Source organism: Podarcis liolepis (assembly GCF_965112155.1).
Source record: "Podarcis liolepis genome assembly, chromosome: 17".
Taxonomy (NCBI): Eukaryota; Metazoa; Chordata; class Lepidosauria; order Squamata; family Lacertidae; genus Podarcis; species Podarcis liolepis.
In genome coordinates, this window is record NC_139571.1 from 28,867,444 (window position 1) to 28,885,318 (window position 17,875).

Here is a 17,875-nt window from a genome sequence, read left to right on the forward strand (position 1 = left end):
ACATCTTGACTGTGTTTGACAACAATTTAGCAGTTTTTGCAAGCATGCTTAATATAGAGAGACAGCAGCTATCCAGTTAGGCCTGCATGTAGAAAGGTCTGTTCAAGCCCTCTTCCCGGGATTTGGACCTGAATTCTGTGCCTCTCTTTCTTGAAATGTCTGGACTGTGGAAGGTTCATTGAGATCTGTTGTTATGGCCCATACCTGCTGAGAAGCAGAGTTGGGTAGGGGTTTTTTGTTTGGTCTTCACAATGCATTTTGGAACATGGCACTTTCATTGTTTAGATGCTGGCATTAGGAGAATCCTTGTGTAGCAGCCAAGCAACGTTCGTGTGCTGCTATCCAGTTTCTCTACACTTGGTTGGTATGTGACTGTGAGTGTTCCTTGAAGGCATCGGTCCTAGATAATCAGCACCAGCTTCGTACTGCTGGGAATCTGGGTGGTGGAAGCTTGATGTTGACCTTGTCTCAGATCTGTTACCATAAATATGCTTTAGCCTGAAGAGCGTATCATGTATAGCAGGGATGGAGAACATCTTCCAGCCAGGGAGATGAATTCTTTCATGCCCAAGAGGCAAGAAGTGGGTGGAGCAACGGACATAACTCTTATTTTTCTACAGCAGGCTACATTTCAGCCGCTGGGAACTGGGTACATTGACCTTATTATGTCTGCACTTTATCAGCTGTTTTGTCTCCAAGGCCCCATTTAAAGGGCTGGTTTTAACCTTTCAAAGCCCCAAATGTTTGAGACTAGGTTACCTGAAAGTCTGCTGCCTTCCCTGTGTACATATCTGAACCTTAAGGTCCTCTTAGTGGTCCTCCAAGTTAATGAAGTTAATAAAGAGAGGTGGGTGAACCTCCAAGGACAGGGCCTTTTGGGTAGTGGCATCTCAGTTATGCAACAGGCTTTTCAGAAAGCTTTGCCTGGGTGGTGGTTTGGTGCCAGGGATTGTTGTTGTCGTTCACCTAGCTGTTTTAAATAAGCTCTGTATTCTGACCCTATTTTTCTTTTTAAAAATCTGTTTGTAACTTTTGTAACTTGTGATGGTGTTTGTATACAGTCATACCTCATGTTATGTCTGCTTTATGTTACGTTCTTTCAGGATACGTCCCACGGCGACCTGGAAGTACTGGAAAGGGTTACTTCCGGGTTTCGCCGCTCGCACATGCACAGAAGCGCAAAATGGCTTCACATGCATGCGCAGAAGTGGTGAATTGAAACCCGCGTGTGCGCAGACACGCCACTGCGGGTTGCACTCTTTTTATGTTGCGAACGGGCCTCCGAAACGGATCCCATTCGCAACCAGAGGTGCCACTGTATATGTATTTTCTTTAACTGTTTGGCATTTTTGTGTCTTTTGCTTATTTATTATAATTCACCCAGGGAATTTTATGTTATGAGGTTGCATAGAAAGATGTAAAATGGGACATGACATGAAGTGGCTGGTGGGAGTCCTAACGGTTAGGATTGAGCAACCCTTCACCCTTGTTGTTTCTGTCTTGGGAACTGCAAATAATATTCATGGGACAATGAAGTTGCCATTATTAGGCTAGGGTTATCTCTAAGTGTGTTAAAAGTGTAGTCCCCCCCCCCCGAGACCTCCTAATAGTCATGATGACCTACAAAACAAAGGTGTCTGGCTTGAAGGAACCCTCAGCCAACCATTTGCTAACTTCTGGGAAAGTCTCTGTCCTGTGGAAACTGGTAAGGTAAAGGTAAAGGGACCCCTGACCATTAGGTCCAGTCGTGGCCGACTCTGGGGTTGCGACGCTCATCTCACTTTATTGGCTGAGGGAGCCGGCGTACAGCTTCCGGGTCATGTGGCTAGCATGACTAAGCTGCTTCTGGCAAACCAGAGCAGCGCACGGAAATGCCGTTTACCTTCCCGCCAGAGTGGTACCTATTTATCTACTTGCACTTTGATGTGCTTTCAAACTGCTAGGTTGGCAGGAGCAGGGACCGAGCAACGGGAGCTCACCCCATCTCGGGGATTCGAACCACCGACCTTCTGATCGGCAAGTCCTAGGCTCTGTGGTTTAACCCACAGCGCCACCCGCGTCCCTACATGAAAACTGGTAGGGAGGAGCAATTTGTTCTGGAGCAGCTTGGTGTGTACAAGGGATACATATGCAACAGCACTGAGATACCTGCCATCTCTTGCACGTGTCAAGTGTACAGTGTGTGTACATATGCTCCCATCCTTTCAATGGCTGATTTTGAAACAAGTAGTTTCTGTTTCAGTCAGTGTAGCACAGTGGCATTTAGCAACTCATGTATGAACTGGGAGGTCCCCAGTTGAAATGCATTTCCATCAAACTTGCAAGCTATTCTTCAGCAAGCTGTTCTGTTGGCCTCCACCCATAATAAGGGCAAAAATACTGGTGCACCTTACTGAATTGTTCCAAGAAGCCATGAGACCGTGTCTGTGAAATGCTCTGAAGTATCTAATGCAGCCGTTTCCAGACTTCAGTGTCTGTATGTTTGCACCACTTGAATTTTGCTGGGAGCCTTGGCGCATCTCTGAATTAGCTTCTTTCTCCAGTGGCGGCATCATCATCAAAACCAGCACGGTGTTAGGAAAGTCTTGTACCCCCTAGGACAGAGTGCTGAGAAGGGCTCTCTGAACTGGTGTGTAGTAGAGAAAGAACTGTAGACAGCGCCAGCATATTGTGAAAAATCACAAGCCCTCGGTCCCTTGCTAGCCACTCTGTTGGATAAAATGGAACCTTGTCAAAATGGCCTTGAATCTCCATTGGCAAAAAGAATTAAGTGCAGGGCAAAATACTGAAACAAATTATTTTTAACTGATCCGCAGGTTTTCTACAGAGCACCCACATGGGAGCTCAATTCCATGAGCCACTTGTTTGAAACCTCTGATCGAAGGCAGTCTGCAAATGCTGAGTTGTACTGGCCCTTCTTGCATGTCTACTCCTAATCATGCGAAAGGGAAGCAAGATTGCACTATCGTGCTAAACAGGCAGCAGTGGGGTTTGCAGAGTGCAGAATGTATGGGCGCAGCCAGGACCCACAGCACCCACTTCCTCTCCATACACTTAGTATACGCATGAAGGCAACTTGCGAAATGGGCTTGTGTCTTGTGGTGAGCCGCCACTCACAGCCCTAGTGTCTGGCTTACCAAGAGACTTGCTGTAGCTAACCACGCACTCATAAGAACTTGCAGCAACTGCAAGACATGATGATGAATGGCAACATCTTTAGGGTTTTTATTTCATCTTTTGCTTTCTAAGTGTACATTCCCTGTCAACAACACACACACCGAAACACCGCATGTAACCTTTCTGGGGAAGGTGTTTGTGGGAGTTTAATCTCCCTGGACTTGCGTGTCAGCAGTACAGTGGTACCTCAGGTTTAGTACTTAATTCGTTCCAGAGGTCCGTTCTTAACCTGAAACTGTTCTTAACCTGAAGTACCACTTTAGCTAATGGGGCCTCCTGCTACTACCGCGCCGCCGGAACCCAATTTCTGTTCTCATCCTGAAGCAAAGTTCTTAACCTGAAGCACTATTTCTGGGTTAGTGGAGTGTGCAACCTGAAGTGTATGTAACCTGAAGCGTATGTAACCTGATGTACCACTGTATGTTGTTTATTGAAGAGTTTAGTTCTACTTTTGTAGTGTCATGAGGCCTTGTATTTATGTGCTGGCCTGGTAGTCATAGGCTAGGTATAGGTGAAGGGGATGATGGAGGAGGAGGAGGAATGGAGCAATCTCTCTTCCTCTTCTGCACCCAGCATAGACACTGGGCTATAACTGGCAGGAAGGCCCAGCCCTGAACATCCAGTGTAGAAGGGAAGTGTTTCATCCCTCCATGCAGCAGGCTAGTGATTTGGGGGATGTGGGGAAGGAGTATTAGAAACTAGGATAGAAAAGCTATTTGCCACATGGCTCCTGTGACCTTGGTTATGGGTACAGAAATAGAAAGTCTAGTCGCCATTTTACAGATGTGACTTACGCAGCGGCATGGGAAGCGGTGCAGCAACCCTACTTGGGAGTCAGGGAGAGAGGCATTTCTCCTCCTGCACCCTCAGCATCAGCAGCGGCAATTTTCTTCTTGAGTCTCAGTCTCCATACATGACAAGAAGGCTTCTTGAAGTGTTCACGTTCTGGCAATCCCCAGTCGCAAAATGCACCTGGTGCCTGGCTAATTTCCAACACTGGAGCAGTTGAATACAGTTTTGGCTCATTTACAAGTCTGTCCTAAACCATATAAAATTAATGCCCTTCTTTTACACAGGTATTAAGATGCCCGCAGACTTGACAACCACTTAAATATTGTGATTGCTGTATTTCTAATCAAATGCACAAAATAGCTGCACATTTAGCTGAATAAGCACTCTGGCTAATTCTCCCACCCCTTTTTTATACAGCCTATCAGTTGTTACTAATGATAACAATATATCATCTAGTAGCAGTCAGTTTCTCTTGGAATGCCAGTTGGCCAATGGGAGGGCAAGTACTGCTGTGCTGAAGTCCTGCTTATGGGTTTCCTAAAGGGTATGCGGTTGACCGGTATGAAAACAGAATGCTGGAGTAGTTGGGTCTTTGGTCTGATTCAGCAGGGCTGTTACATTCTTGCAGGCTAGAATTTTACATTTGAAATTAAAATACTACCTGCTCCTTCAGATTTCTTTTGTGCAGTGGGCATTTTGACAATTGATGATTCAATAGCTATTGCATCAACTTCCAAGGCTCCATACGGTTGTCTGTGATGTGAGAATAGGAGCAGATACAAAGCAGCGACTGGCTTGTGCGTTAGGCAAAGTGATAATTCATGTGCTGTCAAGGTTGGCTGCTTAGCTTTTATCAGGTTGAATTACTTCCCTGTCCCTTTAAAATGTTTCAGTAGCTTCCTCCATATTGATATTGGCTAAAGAGGATAAAGTTGATTAACTGCAGATTGTTCTTGGGTGCAGTCCAGTGGAAGATCTATAATTTTAAAAGCCGTAGGGATATCTTAAGGGTTTTCCCCTGACTTGTGGAATAAAAGCATTGAAGTGGGCCCGTTACAGGAAAATGAATCTTTTTATGTAAGTGCAGTGGCACTACATAATTTCATTTTTTTTAAAATATTGAAAAACTTGAGGCATCTTTTGAAGAATGGTCTTCTGAGATGCTTCAGAATGGTGGTTTTGTGCATCACAGTCATTATACTGGTTTAGATGAACACCCTAACTGGTCTTGTCCACTTCAGTCCTGGTGTTAAAGCAGGCTTCCTCAACCTCCAACCTTCCTCCTTCCAGATGTTTTTGGCCTACCACTCTCATGATCCCTAGCTAGCAGGACCAGTGGTCAGGGATGATGGGAACTGTAGTCTCAAAACATCTGGAGGGCCGAGGTTGAGGAAGCCTGTGTTAAAGAATTACGAAGGACTTTTGGCTTCCCAAATAGGAGTCAGCTTGAATCTCCACGAGTCTCCAGTTTATTGCAGTGCAGTGGATGATATTTGGATGTGGCTTGATTTCAGACTGCAGAACTGTTCCCGTTCCATATGGTAATGGATTTATGTATTGGGTGGGTTATTTCCCATAGTGGCACCAGGAGCCCTGCTTGGATGGTGGAGAGACAAGCATAGAGAGTACTCACATCATCTGAACTAGTTGCGATCTGTAAACTCTTGTTGCATCATGAGATTCAGCCGTAGAGGCATAATTCTACAGAAGCCACCAGTCTGCAGAGGTGATTTATGAATCTGGACTGAACATGAACCTCATGAAGCTTTATGAATGAGTGATGCTATTTTAGCCGAATCTAATCTTGCAGATATGTTGGAATAAATTAAGAACCGTGTGGCGCATGTTTTCTCCTTAAACTTCTAGGGATATTATGATTGGCAAGTGAAATCTGCTCATCTGAAGCAATTCATTCACTGCCATACAATTTTTTTTAATGACCATTGCCTGTCACAGCTTGTCTCACTTTAACCAAATGGCTAATACAGCTTTGCTTCCCCTCCCACTACTTGGATTTGGGATGGAGTTGGGAGACCATTAGTCCATCATGGGAGAGAAAGATGTGAGGTGCTTTCACTGGACATTTTAAAGTGCAAATTGTTGTGTAATAGGCTTAGGAAAATCTTGACGGAGCTTAAATTATGTCGTGGAACCGCTTGGCACATTCTTCTGCTTCACTTCATTCATAATGTTTCAATAAAGTCATGCTGGTTTTTACATCCTGTTCCTTAAATAATTCGCTTAGACGTTTCATTGATTGCAGCGGAGCTTGATTTCTAATTGTGTTATTAGAGTTAACAGTTTTCACCCATAACAACAGAATTCAGAATGGTGGAAATGACTGATAAGGGAAGCCAGGACAGAAATGTCTTCACAGACACAAAATCAACTTAAAAATTCACTGTCCCAAGATAAGGTAAAGGACCCCTGGATGTTTAAGTCCAGTCAAAGGCAACTATGGGGTTGAGGCGCTCATCTCGCTTTCAGGTCGAGGGAGCCAGCGTTTGTCCACAGGCAGCTTTCCAGGTCATGTGGCCAGCATGACTAAACTGTTTCTGGCGCAACGGAACACCATGATGGAAAACCAGAGCGCACAGAAATGCCGTTTACCTTCCCACCACAGTGATACCTATTTATCTGCTTGCACTGGCATGCTTTCAAACTGCTAGATTGGCAGGAGCTGGGAAAGAGCAACGGGAGCTCACCGCGTCGTGTCCCAAGATAACAATGATACTGACTGTGAAATTGGACAGTTTTTTAAAAAGTAGAGTAATTCATGACATGGAGCCTATTTGTTCAGAGGTAGTTCACATCTTAAGCTCAAATGCTGTGGACAAACGGGGAAGGTTGCTGCTTTTATAATCGGGCAGCTTTCCGGGGGAAATCTGCATAATAAGAATAACTTTACTTAAGCCTATTGCAGTCTTACCGTTCTTGGGGGGGGGGGGGGTAAAATAAACTAACATTCTTAGTAGAGATATCTCGTGCTTGAAACAGATTTCCCAAGATAGTGCACATACTCAGATTTCCGGGGGCTAACTGCTGATGTCACCCATTGGGTGAAACAGTCCATTGGAACTTTCCCTCCTCGATGGTAGACTCATAGAGTTGGAAGGGACCTTGAGGGTCATCTAGTCCAACCCCCTGCAATGCAGGAATCTTTCACCCAACGTGGGGCTCGATCCCACAATCCTGAGACTCCTAGTCTCATGCCCTATTGACTGAGCCAACTTAGAAAGAGGAGTGGCTTCTCATTTCCCGTTGCACTTTTTAAAAGAAGATGGCAGGGAGGTACTGCTAGTGTTTCATGCACAAACCCCTGCTGAGGTCCAGCGCTGAGGGCTTTCTGACGATTCCCTCATTGCGAGATGTGAGGTTATAGGGAGCCACGCAGAGGGCTTTCTCAGTAGTGGTGCCTGCCCTGTGGAACACCCTCCCATCAGATGTCAAGGAAATAAACAACTACAGTCATACCTCAGGTTACAGATGCTTCAGGTTGCATGTTTTCAGGATACGGATGTGCCGAATCCTGGAAGTACCGGAACGGGTTACTTCCGGGTTTCGGCGCATGCACAGAAGCACTAAAGCATGCTTTGCGCATGAGCAGAAGCGCCGAATCGCAACCTGCGCATGCACAGATGTGACGCTGCGGGTTGCAAATGTGCCTCCCACACAGATTATGTTCACAACCCTAGCGTCCACTGTATCTGACTTTTAGAAGACACCTGAAGGCAGTCCTGTTTAGGGAAGTTTTTAATGTCTGATATTTTATTGCATTATCATTATCATTAATTCTGTTGGGAACCGCCTAGAGTGGCTGAGGAAACCCAGCCAGATGGACGGAGTATAAATAATAAATTATTATTGTTTATTTTGGGCTCCTTAGTGCTGGGGAGCAGCAGGCAGATGGATGGATGGCAGTCCTGCCTGAGGAGGAATCCAACTGATAAAATAATATCTGTCACCCAGGCCATCATTTTTAAAAGTAGCAGCTATCAACACAAGGTTTAAGTGGTAGAATAGAAATGGGTGCAGTGAAGAGAATCTCGCACATTTGTGACTGATGTTCTTCTTTGCCACTTAAATCCAAAGCAATGCGGCAGGTGGCATGATGGCAGCCTCTGCCTGGTATTTAATGAGTGTCAAGTCTGCCTGTGTCATTGAAGGATTGTATGTGACGGATGCAAACGTTTTAGCACTGCGGCAGAATCCTCTTTCTATTAATAAAAGGATTTCAGGGTAGCACTGCAATCCCTCTCTCCCCCTGTGCTTGTTTTGGAGAAATGGGCTTTTTCTTCTTCTCAGCAAATCTGCTAACCTCTGGGATAACTTACGTAATGTGAGCAGTCGAGGGCTGACAAATCCTACGCATGAGCCAGAAAAGGCAGGGGAGGTAGTACTCGAATAAGGGAGCATATGAGCTACATGTGATGTGAAAAGGGTTATTCAAACTTGCAATTAATATAGGAGCTGAGGGAAGAAGCTGAACATCAGTTCTGTAGTTTGTGGTACTAAATTATTTTTGATGCATGCAGCACCAAGGCAAGGCAACAATTTGTGATCTTTTGGAACTGTTTATGTTTGTGTTGCTATATTTCAGGCATTAAAAATCGAGACAGGAAAGTTGTTGAGCTTATTTTGGCAAAGCTCTTGAGCAGGAGCCAGCAAACTTTTTCAGCAGGGGGCCGGGACTTTGTGTGGGGCCGGACTATATTTTGAAATTATTATTTTTTAAAAAAATGAATGAATTTCTATGCCCCACAAATAACCCAGAGATGCATTTTAAATAAAAGCACACATTCTACTCATGTAAAAACAAATAACCCAGAGCCCCACAAATAACCCAGAGATTCATTTTAAAGAAAAGGGCACATTCTATTTCTGTAAAAACACGCTGATTTCCGGACTGTCTGCAGGCCAGATTTAGAAGGCAATTGGGCTGGATCTGGCCCCTGGGCCTTAGTTTGCCTACCCATGTTCTTGAGCAACATTGCAAAAAAGAGAGAGGGTCTATTTCTAAGGAAAGTCAGCACTGCTGACATGGGCTGGCATATATCTGGAATTTCCCAGACAATGCAGTATTCTGGATATGTCCAGGAAATTCTGGACGTAGGGCGACCCTGTGCCTATATTAGATGTAAAACTAGTGAATCTGTCTCCTCTTGGCCAGGTACAAACTAAGGTGCCATTTGCGTGCAATGCTAACCCATGATTTAGTAGTACATAGAGAATCCTCAGTGAGCCGGAACATAGCATTGGGCTTGCATGCTGCTCCCCTGCTTCGTGTGTGCCCACCCAGGAGGAGGACATTACCAGAGTTTAGTTCTACTTTCTAAAGAATCCTGGTGTCCTAATAATTAACAGCACCCTTAACAAACCACAGCTCCCAGGTTTTTGAGAGGGAAGTCATGACTGTTAAAGTGGTATAAAGCTAAAGGGACCCTGACCATTAGGTCCAGTTGTGGATGATTCTGGGGTTGCGGTGCTCATCTCGCTTTACTGACCGAGGGAGTCGGTGTACAGGGTCATGTGACCAGCATGACTAAGCCGCTTCTGGAGAACCTGAGCAGTGCACAGAAACGCCATTTACCTTCCCGCTGGAGCGGTACCTATTTATCTACTTGCACTCTGATGTGCTTTCGAACTGCTAGGTTGGCAGGAGCAGGGACTGAGCAATGGGAGCTCACCCCATTACGGGGATTCGAACCACTGACCTTCTGATCGGCAAGTCCTAGGCTCTGTGGTTTAACACACAGCGCCACCTGCATCCCTATAGGAGTTATTTAAATGCAGGGCTTTTTCTCAGCTGGAACTGACTTCCGGCACCACTCAGCTGGGTGCCATTTCCATTATAAGAGAACAAGGGAGTTGTTCATGGTGAGTTCTGGCACCTCTTTTTCTAGAAAAATAGCACTGTTTAAATGTATGGTGTTTATGTGACCACAGTGAGAAATTGGGGTAAGTTTTGTTGTTTAAAACTTAATAGAAGATGCTCTCTTATGAAACAGTTATTTCTGTGCTTGGAGTTGTCTTAAATACATTGCACTTGGCATATGACAAATAGCCTTTCCGCTCCTTCTGAACTTGCAGTCTTGCCTTCTGGGGGTTATAGGTAGCTAGAGAGTTTGAAGTAGAGGATCCTGCTGGTTATCTCCCACTTCTACGCTTCCATAATGGTTGCGAGGAAGGAGGGAAGATTAGCCGCTAAGAGACACAGAGTGCACATTGGGGCTAAGCAGATGCAAAAAATCCAGCTGGCATTTCTTCTTCAAATGTCTCAAATAGGGAGATTTGTATGCTTTTTCATCTGCCAAATAAAAAAAGACAATTGTGTAACTAAGTTGGGATATTCTAATCAACTCAGAAAAAGTCCAGGTCTGGGTTTGTTTTTTTATAGATGCATAGATGCACTTCTTAAAAGAAAGTGTTGGCTGGTGCTGGGAGGATTTTCTAGATTAGCAGAGGCACTCAACATTCCAAAGGCCCAGATAAGGATTCTGAAATGCAAGCAGAAGCTGGCACAAAATGTTGCCGTGCGGAGCGTTCCTAGAATCATAGAGTTGGAAGGGCCCAGAAGGGTCATCTAGAGCAGTGTTTCCCAACCTTGGATCTTCAGCTGTTTTTGGACTACAACTCCCATCATCCCTAGCTAGCAAGACCAGTGGTCAGGAAGACTGGGAATTGTAGTCTGAAAACAGCTGGAGACCCAGGGTTGGTAAACAATGATCTAGAGCAGGCATGGCCAAACTTGGCCCTCTGGATGATTTGGGACTACAACTCCCATCATACCTAGCTAACAGGACCAGTAATGGGAATTGTAGTCCCAAAAATATCTGGAGGGCCAAGTTTGGCCATGCCTGATCTAGAGCAAAAGCCTCCTAGAGGAAAAATCTCTTCGAAAGCTTAGTTTAGTCAGAATCAAGTATACACTTCCAGAGTTAATGTGAAATACGTTACTTCTGATAAATGAGGCTGTTAGAGGGCCGTGAAAATTTGTATCCCAGGCTTTTTAGACTCGTCTACCCATGTACTAAGGGACACGGGTGGCGCTGTGGTCTAAACCACTGAGCGTCTCAGGCTTGCCGATCAGGAGGTTGGCGGTTCGAATCCCTGCAACGGGGTGAGCTCCTGTTGCTCTGTTCCAGCTCCTGCCAACCTAGCAGTTTGAAAGTACCCCAAAAATGCAAGTAGATAAATAGGTACTGCTCTGGTGGGAAGGTAAACGGCGTTTCCGTGTGCTGCTCTGGTTTCGCCAGAAGCGGCTTAGTCATGGTGGCCATTTGACCCGTAAAAACTGTCTGCGGACAAAAGCCGGCTCTCTTGGCCTGTAAAGTGAGATGAGTGCCACAACCCCAGAGTCATTCATGACTGGACTTAACTGTCAGGGGTCCTTTACCTTTACCTTTTTACCCATGTACTATCTGAATCCAAAGGGGTACATTAGTTTCCAGATGTGAACTTTTTCCTCAGCTCTCCTATCCCAGTATGGAAAGCTTTTATAAATGAAGAATGCTTGCAGTTTTTCTTTTCTTTTCAGGCTGCTGGCAGGCCATACATGATTTGATTGTGTGGCAAGGTGGAATAGTTTGAGGTTTTTTTAAAGCAACCCAACAATGAATACCTTATGGACTAGAAACCCTTTTGGCTGTACTAAAAATGAAGCTTGATTACTCTTAAGAATTAATAGCACATGTATACAACACAGCAGCACATCTGCATCATTCATAAATTCTCAGATGAGCTGGCATTTATAGAAAAGAAATACAGGGAAATAAAAGTCAGAAAAGACCAGTTGAACTCCTTCCCATTCCTGTTGCCACAACACACCATGTTCTGATAACAAATACTTTCATGCATCTCTATCTTGTCTCGTTTTCTGTAAACAACTTGTGTTTTTTCAGATAATTCTATCTTTTGCAAGAGCCAGGAAAAAATTGTAGGTATGTGTTTTGAGACATGAAGAATAATCCTTTTGTACTCCCCATGCAGTTCTAAGTAGTTGTGCCATTTATTACAGTCATACCTCGGGTTACAGAGGCTTCAGGTTGTGCACCATGCTGAACCCAGAAGTACCAGAATGAGTTACTTCCGGGTTTCGGCGCTCGCTCATGCGCAGAAGCACTGAATCGCAACCCGAGCGTGCGCAGACGCGGCGCTGCAGGTTGCGAATGCTGCGGGTTGCGAACGTGCCTCCCACATGGATCACGTTCGCAACCCAAGCATCCACTGTACTTAGAAAACACCCAAATTCTACAAGCAGGTCCAAGAATTCATTAATATTAAAGAAAAAACACCACCTTCAGTTGACTGCTAAGAAGTGTTGGGTCAAATCTGAATCACGCATGTTTGTCCAAAATGGTGTGGTAATGCTACCCTCTTACAGAATGTGCTAAATTAATATAGAGAGCACTGCGACTCCAAAACAGACCAAGTATGGCTTTCTCCTACTTTGGAGGGGAGGTGCAGCCCCCCCCCCCCAAGTTACTGGTACTGAAATAAACTACTAACAGTGCAATTCAATGCAAGATGCATAATTCTATAACTTACCTTCACTTGATGAAATATAGCCATTTTAAATGTCAGTTGTGCATTTTGATTCAGCAGGTTTTAAAATTAGAATTCAAAATTTTCAGGACTTTTAAGTTCACAACTGGAAAAGTTTGAATGACATGGCGGCTTCTGATCAAGTGTTTCCTGCAGTTCAGGGCATTATTTTTGTGGAAAACCAAGCATGAGGGTAGTTTGTGGCAGAGAAAAACTGCACACTCCTTAATAGGGATAGCATGAAGACAAGGACACAGCCTATAAATACATGAGTGATAAGCATCTGCTGTCCTCAGAGTTTATCTTGTGGTTTATTGTTTAGCAAAGACCATCTTTTTGTGTCTGTGTGTTCCAAGAATACATAACTTGGTGAGGCTTTTTCTCTCGTCCTCATTTGAACCTTGGGTAGCTTAATTTAAATAACAACTGGCTTCAGACTCTTGTTTTTTTGCTGTAAACATACTGCAAATCGCGAGCAGGATTTGAAATAGGAGCAGCGGTAGAAGGTTATATACGAAACAGAAGAATGTGTCTTTGGAGAAATGTTTATTAGAATGCAGCGTGAAAATGGGATGGGATTAAGAACATCTCAGAGGGCAAGGCAGGAATTCAAAAGTTTAAAGAGACATGTATACCAAATTTGGAATCTGGAATATATTTTTCACTCTATAGGACGCACTTTTTCCCCTCCAAAAATTAAGGGGAAATGTTTCTGCATCTTATGGAGCGAATGCAGGCTCCTTGGCTTCAGCGAAAGCAATGCGAAGCCTCCAAAGCACAGAGGGAGCGCTCCCTCCGTGCTCCGGAGGCTACACGTTGCTTTCGCTGAAGCCTGGAGAGCGAGAGGGGTTGGTGTGCACGACCCCGCTCGCTCTCCAGGCTTCAGGGATAGCCACCTGAAGCCTTTGGAGCTCAGCGGGACCTCGTGCTGCGCTCCAAAGGCTTCGGGTGGCTATCCCTGAAGCCTTTGGAGCGCAGCGGGAACTCACGCTGTGCTCCAAAGGCTTCGGGGTTAGCTGCACAAAGCCTCAGCAGGGCAGCGGGGTGCCTTCATACCGCTGCCCTCTGGAGGCTTTGCGGGCTGTCCAAGAAGCCTCCGCAGGGCACGGGGATGAAGGCTCCCCATGCCCTGCGGAGGCTTCGCGCAAAGCTAGACCAGCTATCCCAGCGGCTATCCCAGAAGCCAGAACAGCAAGAGGCTATCCCAGAAGCCAGAACAGCAAGAGGCTATCCCAGAAGCCAGATCCCTCTTGCTGTTCTGGCTTCTGGGATTCAGAATTTTTTTCTTCTGGTTTCCTCCCCCCTGAACTAGGTGCGTCCTATCGTCTGGTGCGTCCTATAGAGCGAAAAATACGGTATATATGTTAAGATTTTAAAGCTTAATAAAAAATTGACTACTGAGTACTAGGTCTTCAGTGCATCCCTAAGCTTGTTTACTCAGAAGGCCTGTGCTCAAAGGCGCTTACTCTCTTGTAAGTGTGTTTTGCTCTGGAGCTGTTGTGTCTCAAAGAAGTTGTGCTTCTGAACTTCTAGAACATAAAGGTTTTGCTGTGGGGTGGAACCTGGGAGTTCCTGTCGCAGAAGAGTGAGTTGCAGAAACTGTTGTGGGTGATACTGATAAAGATGCCAAAGATATCGAGGTTCACCACTTAACTTGTACACAAGTAGGTAGCACAGAGGAGAGACACCACGATTTAACATCTTGCAATGAACCTGCAGGAGGGGTAGTTAACTTGGTACCCTCCAGATCAGGGCCGGATTTAGGTTTGATGAGACCCTAAGCTACTGAAGCCCTTTATATGTCCAGCTGTCCTTTGTCAACAAATTGCCCCTTTTTGTGTGTGTGTGTTGAATATATGCTATGTGGAAATTTATGGACCTAATAGGTATCTAAAGCCATTTGCCCATGTTGCCATGCAACCAGTCCATGCAGAATGTCGGCACCCTATATATAGAAATGAGCAAACCAGTGATATTTTAGGGAGCAGGCTGGCAGGCAGGGCCCATTACTTACATCAAAGGAGCCTACAAAACACTGTTGCCCTATGTAGGTTTTATTTTATTTGTTTTTTATCTTACATTTTGGAAATGTACATCCACTTGTTTTTTCCCTTTAATTTTTTTTGGGGGGGCCAAGAGAGTGGGGCCCTAAGCTATAGCTTGTTTAGCTTACCGTATTTTTTGCACCATAACACTCACTTTTTTTCTCCTAGAAATTAAGGGGAAATATCTGTGCGTGTTATGGAGCGGATGCCTACGGATGACAGGGGGATCTGCTGCAGTCGTGAGCAGAGGATCCATGGTTACAGCCTGCACCAAAAAAATCACACACCAACTGTTGCCTGGGGCCACAATGGTGCAAAAACATGGTTACAAAGCATGGATCCACATGGATCCTCAGGATTTTTGCATTGGGCCACCCAAAACTCACCGTCAGATCACATGTCTGTGGCTGCAGCATGAACCACAAAAATCATACATCCACTGTTTCGTTTAGATTTTTTTTTCTTGTTTTCCTCCTCTCAAAACTATGTGTGTGTTATGGTCAGGTGCGTGTTATAGAGCGAAAAATACGGTATATGTAAATCCGGTACTGCTCCAGATGTTGCTGGACTACAACTCCCATCACGCCCCACCCCATTTGCCATGGTGATTGATACTGATGGGAGTCGGAGTTCAGCAACATCGGGCGGGCACGCTATTGGCTGCCTTTGCTCTTCAGTATGAAAGATCTGACACACACACTCAGAGTACTTCAGAGGGGGTGCTGCTTGCATTCGTGACTATCAAATGCATTTTCGGATGTGTCCAGGGAATACTGAAGTGCTTTCACAAAAATGCTGGCTTCAATTCAGCAAGCAGAGCTTGAAAGGCTTGATGCTAGGCTTGTGGAATTTAAGAATGGGCGGCAGCAAATACTACAGCAGGACTTGGTAAAATATACTGCATTCTGAAAATCCAGATACTTTTCCCAGCTATGGTGGAAGGCCATAAAAAAGGAGCTGCAAGAACTGAGTACCTAAAAAACCTGGGCTTTGTTTTTGTGAACTTCTGTACAGTCATACCTCGGGTTGAAGTAGCTTCGGGATAAGTATTTTCGGGTTGCGTGCTGTGGCGACCTGGAATAATGGAGCACGTTACTTCTGGGTTTCGCCGCTCGCGCATGTGCAGATGGTCATAATGACGTCACGCACATGCGCGGAAGCGGCAAATCGCAACCCACACTCGCGCAGACGCGGGTTGCATTCGCTTCTGGATGCGAACGGGGCTCTGGAAAGGATCCCGTTCGCATCTAGAGGTACCACTGTATTGCATAGTGTAGTGGTTCAAAGCAGGCAGTGCATAGTTTGACTCTCCTCCAATATGAACTCACTTGCTTCCATCTGTTGTGGGGAGTCATTGTAAGGATCACAACAGAGTTGTATTTCATAGAATCATAGAATTGTGGAGTTGGAAGGGGACCTTGAGGGTCATCTAGTCCAACCCCCTGCAATGCAGGAATTATTTGCCCCATGTGAGGCTCGAACCCACAACCCTGGGATTAGGAGCCTCATTCTCTACAGCGCTGAACAATGAAGCATATACATGCTAAGTATGGCTAGCCAAGCATGGAAGCGTTCAGCAAAATGAATTGTTTTTTTGAACCACTTACCCAGTTTGCCTTTGTGGGTGATGCTTTTAAAAATCAGAAATGGATTCTTTCTGCTTCTGGTTTCCCTCCTCCTCCTCTTTCACACCTGCCATTTTGCTTTTTTTCCAGGACCTCAGTCTGCCCAATGGTACTCCTGTAGACACTTCAAGCCCAGCCTCTTCTTCCTCACTTCTGAACAGACTGCAGCTGGATGATGACTTGGATGGGGAGATGAGAGACCTCTTTGTCACTGTCGATGATCCTAAGAAACATGTCTGTACGATGGAGACTTATATCACGTACAGGGTCACAACCAAGGTGATGCAATGTAGCTTTCTCCCTGTGCATTGTGGCTTTCAGCTCTGTTCCCTGTTTTGTTTCAGGTCTAGACTACTTTTCTAGACTAGTAAAGGGTAAAGGGACCCCTGACTGTTAGGTCCAGTCTCGGATGACTCTGGGGTTGCGGTGCTCATCTCACTTTATTGGCCAAGAGAGTTGGCGTACAGCTTCCGGGTCATGTGGCCAGCATGACTAAGCCGCTTCTGGCGAACCAGAGCAGCACACGGAAACGCTTGTTTACCTTCCCGCCAGAGCGGTACATATTTATCTACTTGCACTTTGTGCTTTCGAACTGCTAGGTTGGCAGGAGCAGGGACCGAGCAACGGGAGCTCACCTCGTTGCAGGAATTAGAACCGCCGACCTTCTGATCGGCAAGCCCTAGGCTCTGTGGTTTAACCCACAGCGCCACCCGCGTCCCTCTTCTTCTAGACTAGTAGCTGGAATCTTTTGTGAATGGATGAGACCTCACTGAGTAGAGACACTCTTCTTCTGTAGCAGAGTGTTCAGGCACTAGTAGGGCTGGGCAATATATCAATATATTGTCCAAAACCAGTTTGGAGTCCATATCGTGGTATCAGTTTCATGATTTTTGACATGGCAATATATTGCAAATCCTGATGTATGTGTGTATGCTATGCAGTAGAGGACTTCATACATTTCTTTTTCTACTGCCCTATCTATGAGCCTATAAGATCTAAGCTCCTCCTCTTGATCCCGCCCACCATTACGTCTAAGGAAGACTGTTTGAAATCGCTTCTTGTGGATGCAAATCCCCAAATTTCACGTGGGGTGGCAATCTTCATAGTGCAGGCTCTGAAACTCAGGGCTATTCTGACAGGGTAGTGTGTCCTAGACATGGACCTGTTTTGGGGCCATTTTATGCTGTATATTTATCCGCATATTAGATTTTTGGCGCTGGCAACTAAATCTTAGCATCATTGTCTTAGGGTAATTTAAATGTCATTACGCCAGCAATATCGCCTTGAATTTTGCTTGGTTGCTCTAGCATTTTTGTATTGTCTTATTTTGCTATGGCTGTATGCTAATGCAATAAAGGTTTGATGATGATGATGCTATGCAAAAATCACAATGTGGGAAAAATCAGCCAATGCTATATAGCTCAATCCTTATTTCAGACGCGATATATCAGTATATCACTGTCTTTAGCTGGTGATATATCACGATGCTGAAAACCAGATATCGCCCAGCCCTAATACATATTTATATGACAAACAGATGTAAAGAGCCTTGAATGGAGGCGTTTTCCTAGAGAATATTTTTTCAGTGGCCCATCTTTAATGTTTGAAGTGCCTTTAAGCATATGAGTTAAGTAGCTTTTCTGCTTGTAACCTTGCTATTGCTGAAGCAATTTCTATCTCATGGAATGCAAA

At 45.1% G+C, this 17,875-nt stretch overlaps 1 protein-coding gene and 1 long non-coding RNA gene across 2 annotated transcripts in view; one reads left to right on the top strand and one right to left on the bottom strand.

The window, feature by feature from the left end:
- Nucleotides 1-17,875, top strand: part of SNX30 (sorting nexin family member 30) — a 42,579-nt gene that overhangs the window by 5,030 nt on the left and 19,674 nt on the right. The window contains exon 2 of the mRNA XM_083481533.1: nt 16,274-16,462. Coding sequence (XP_083337659.1) covers nt 16,274-16,462 — 189 coding nt within the window. The remainder of the gene's footprint in view (nt 1-16,273; nt 16,463-17,875) is intronic.
- Nucleotides 1,800-17,682, bottom strand: LOC310696290. Its single transcript, XR_014520529.1, has 3 exons — nt 17,573-17,682; nt 16,725-17,131; nt 1,800-1,882 (listed from the first exon to the last, which is right to left on the bottom strand). It is a non-coding gene; the product is annotated as an uncharacterized lncRNA (long non-coding RNA).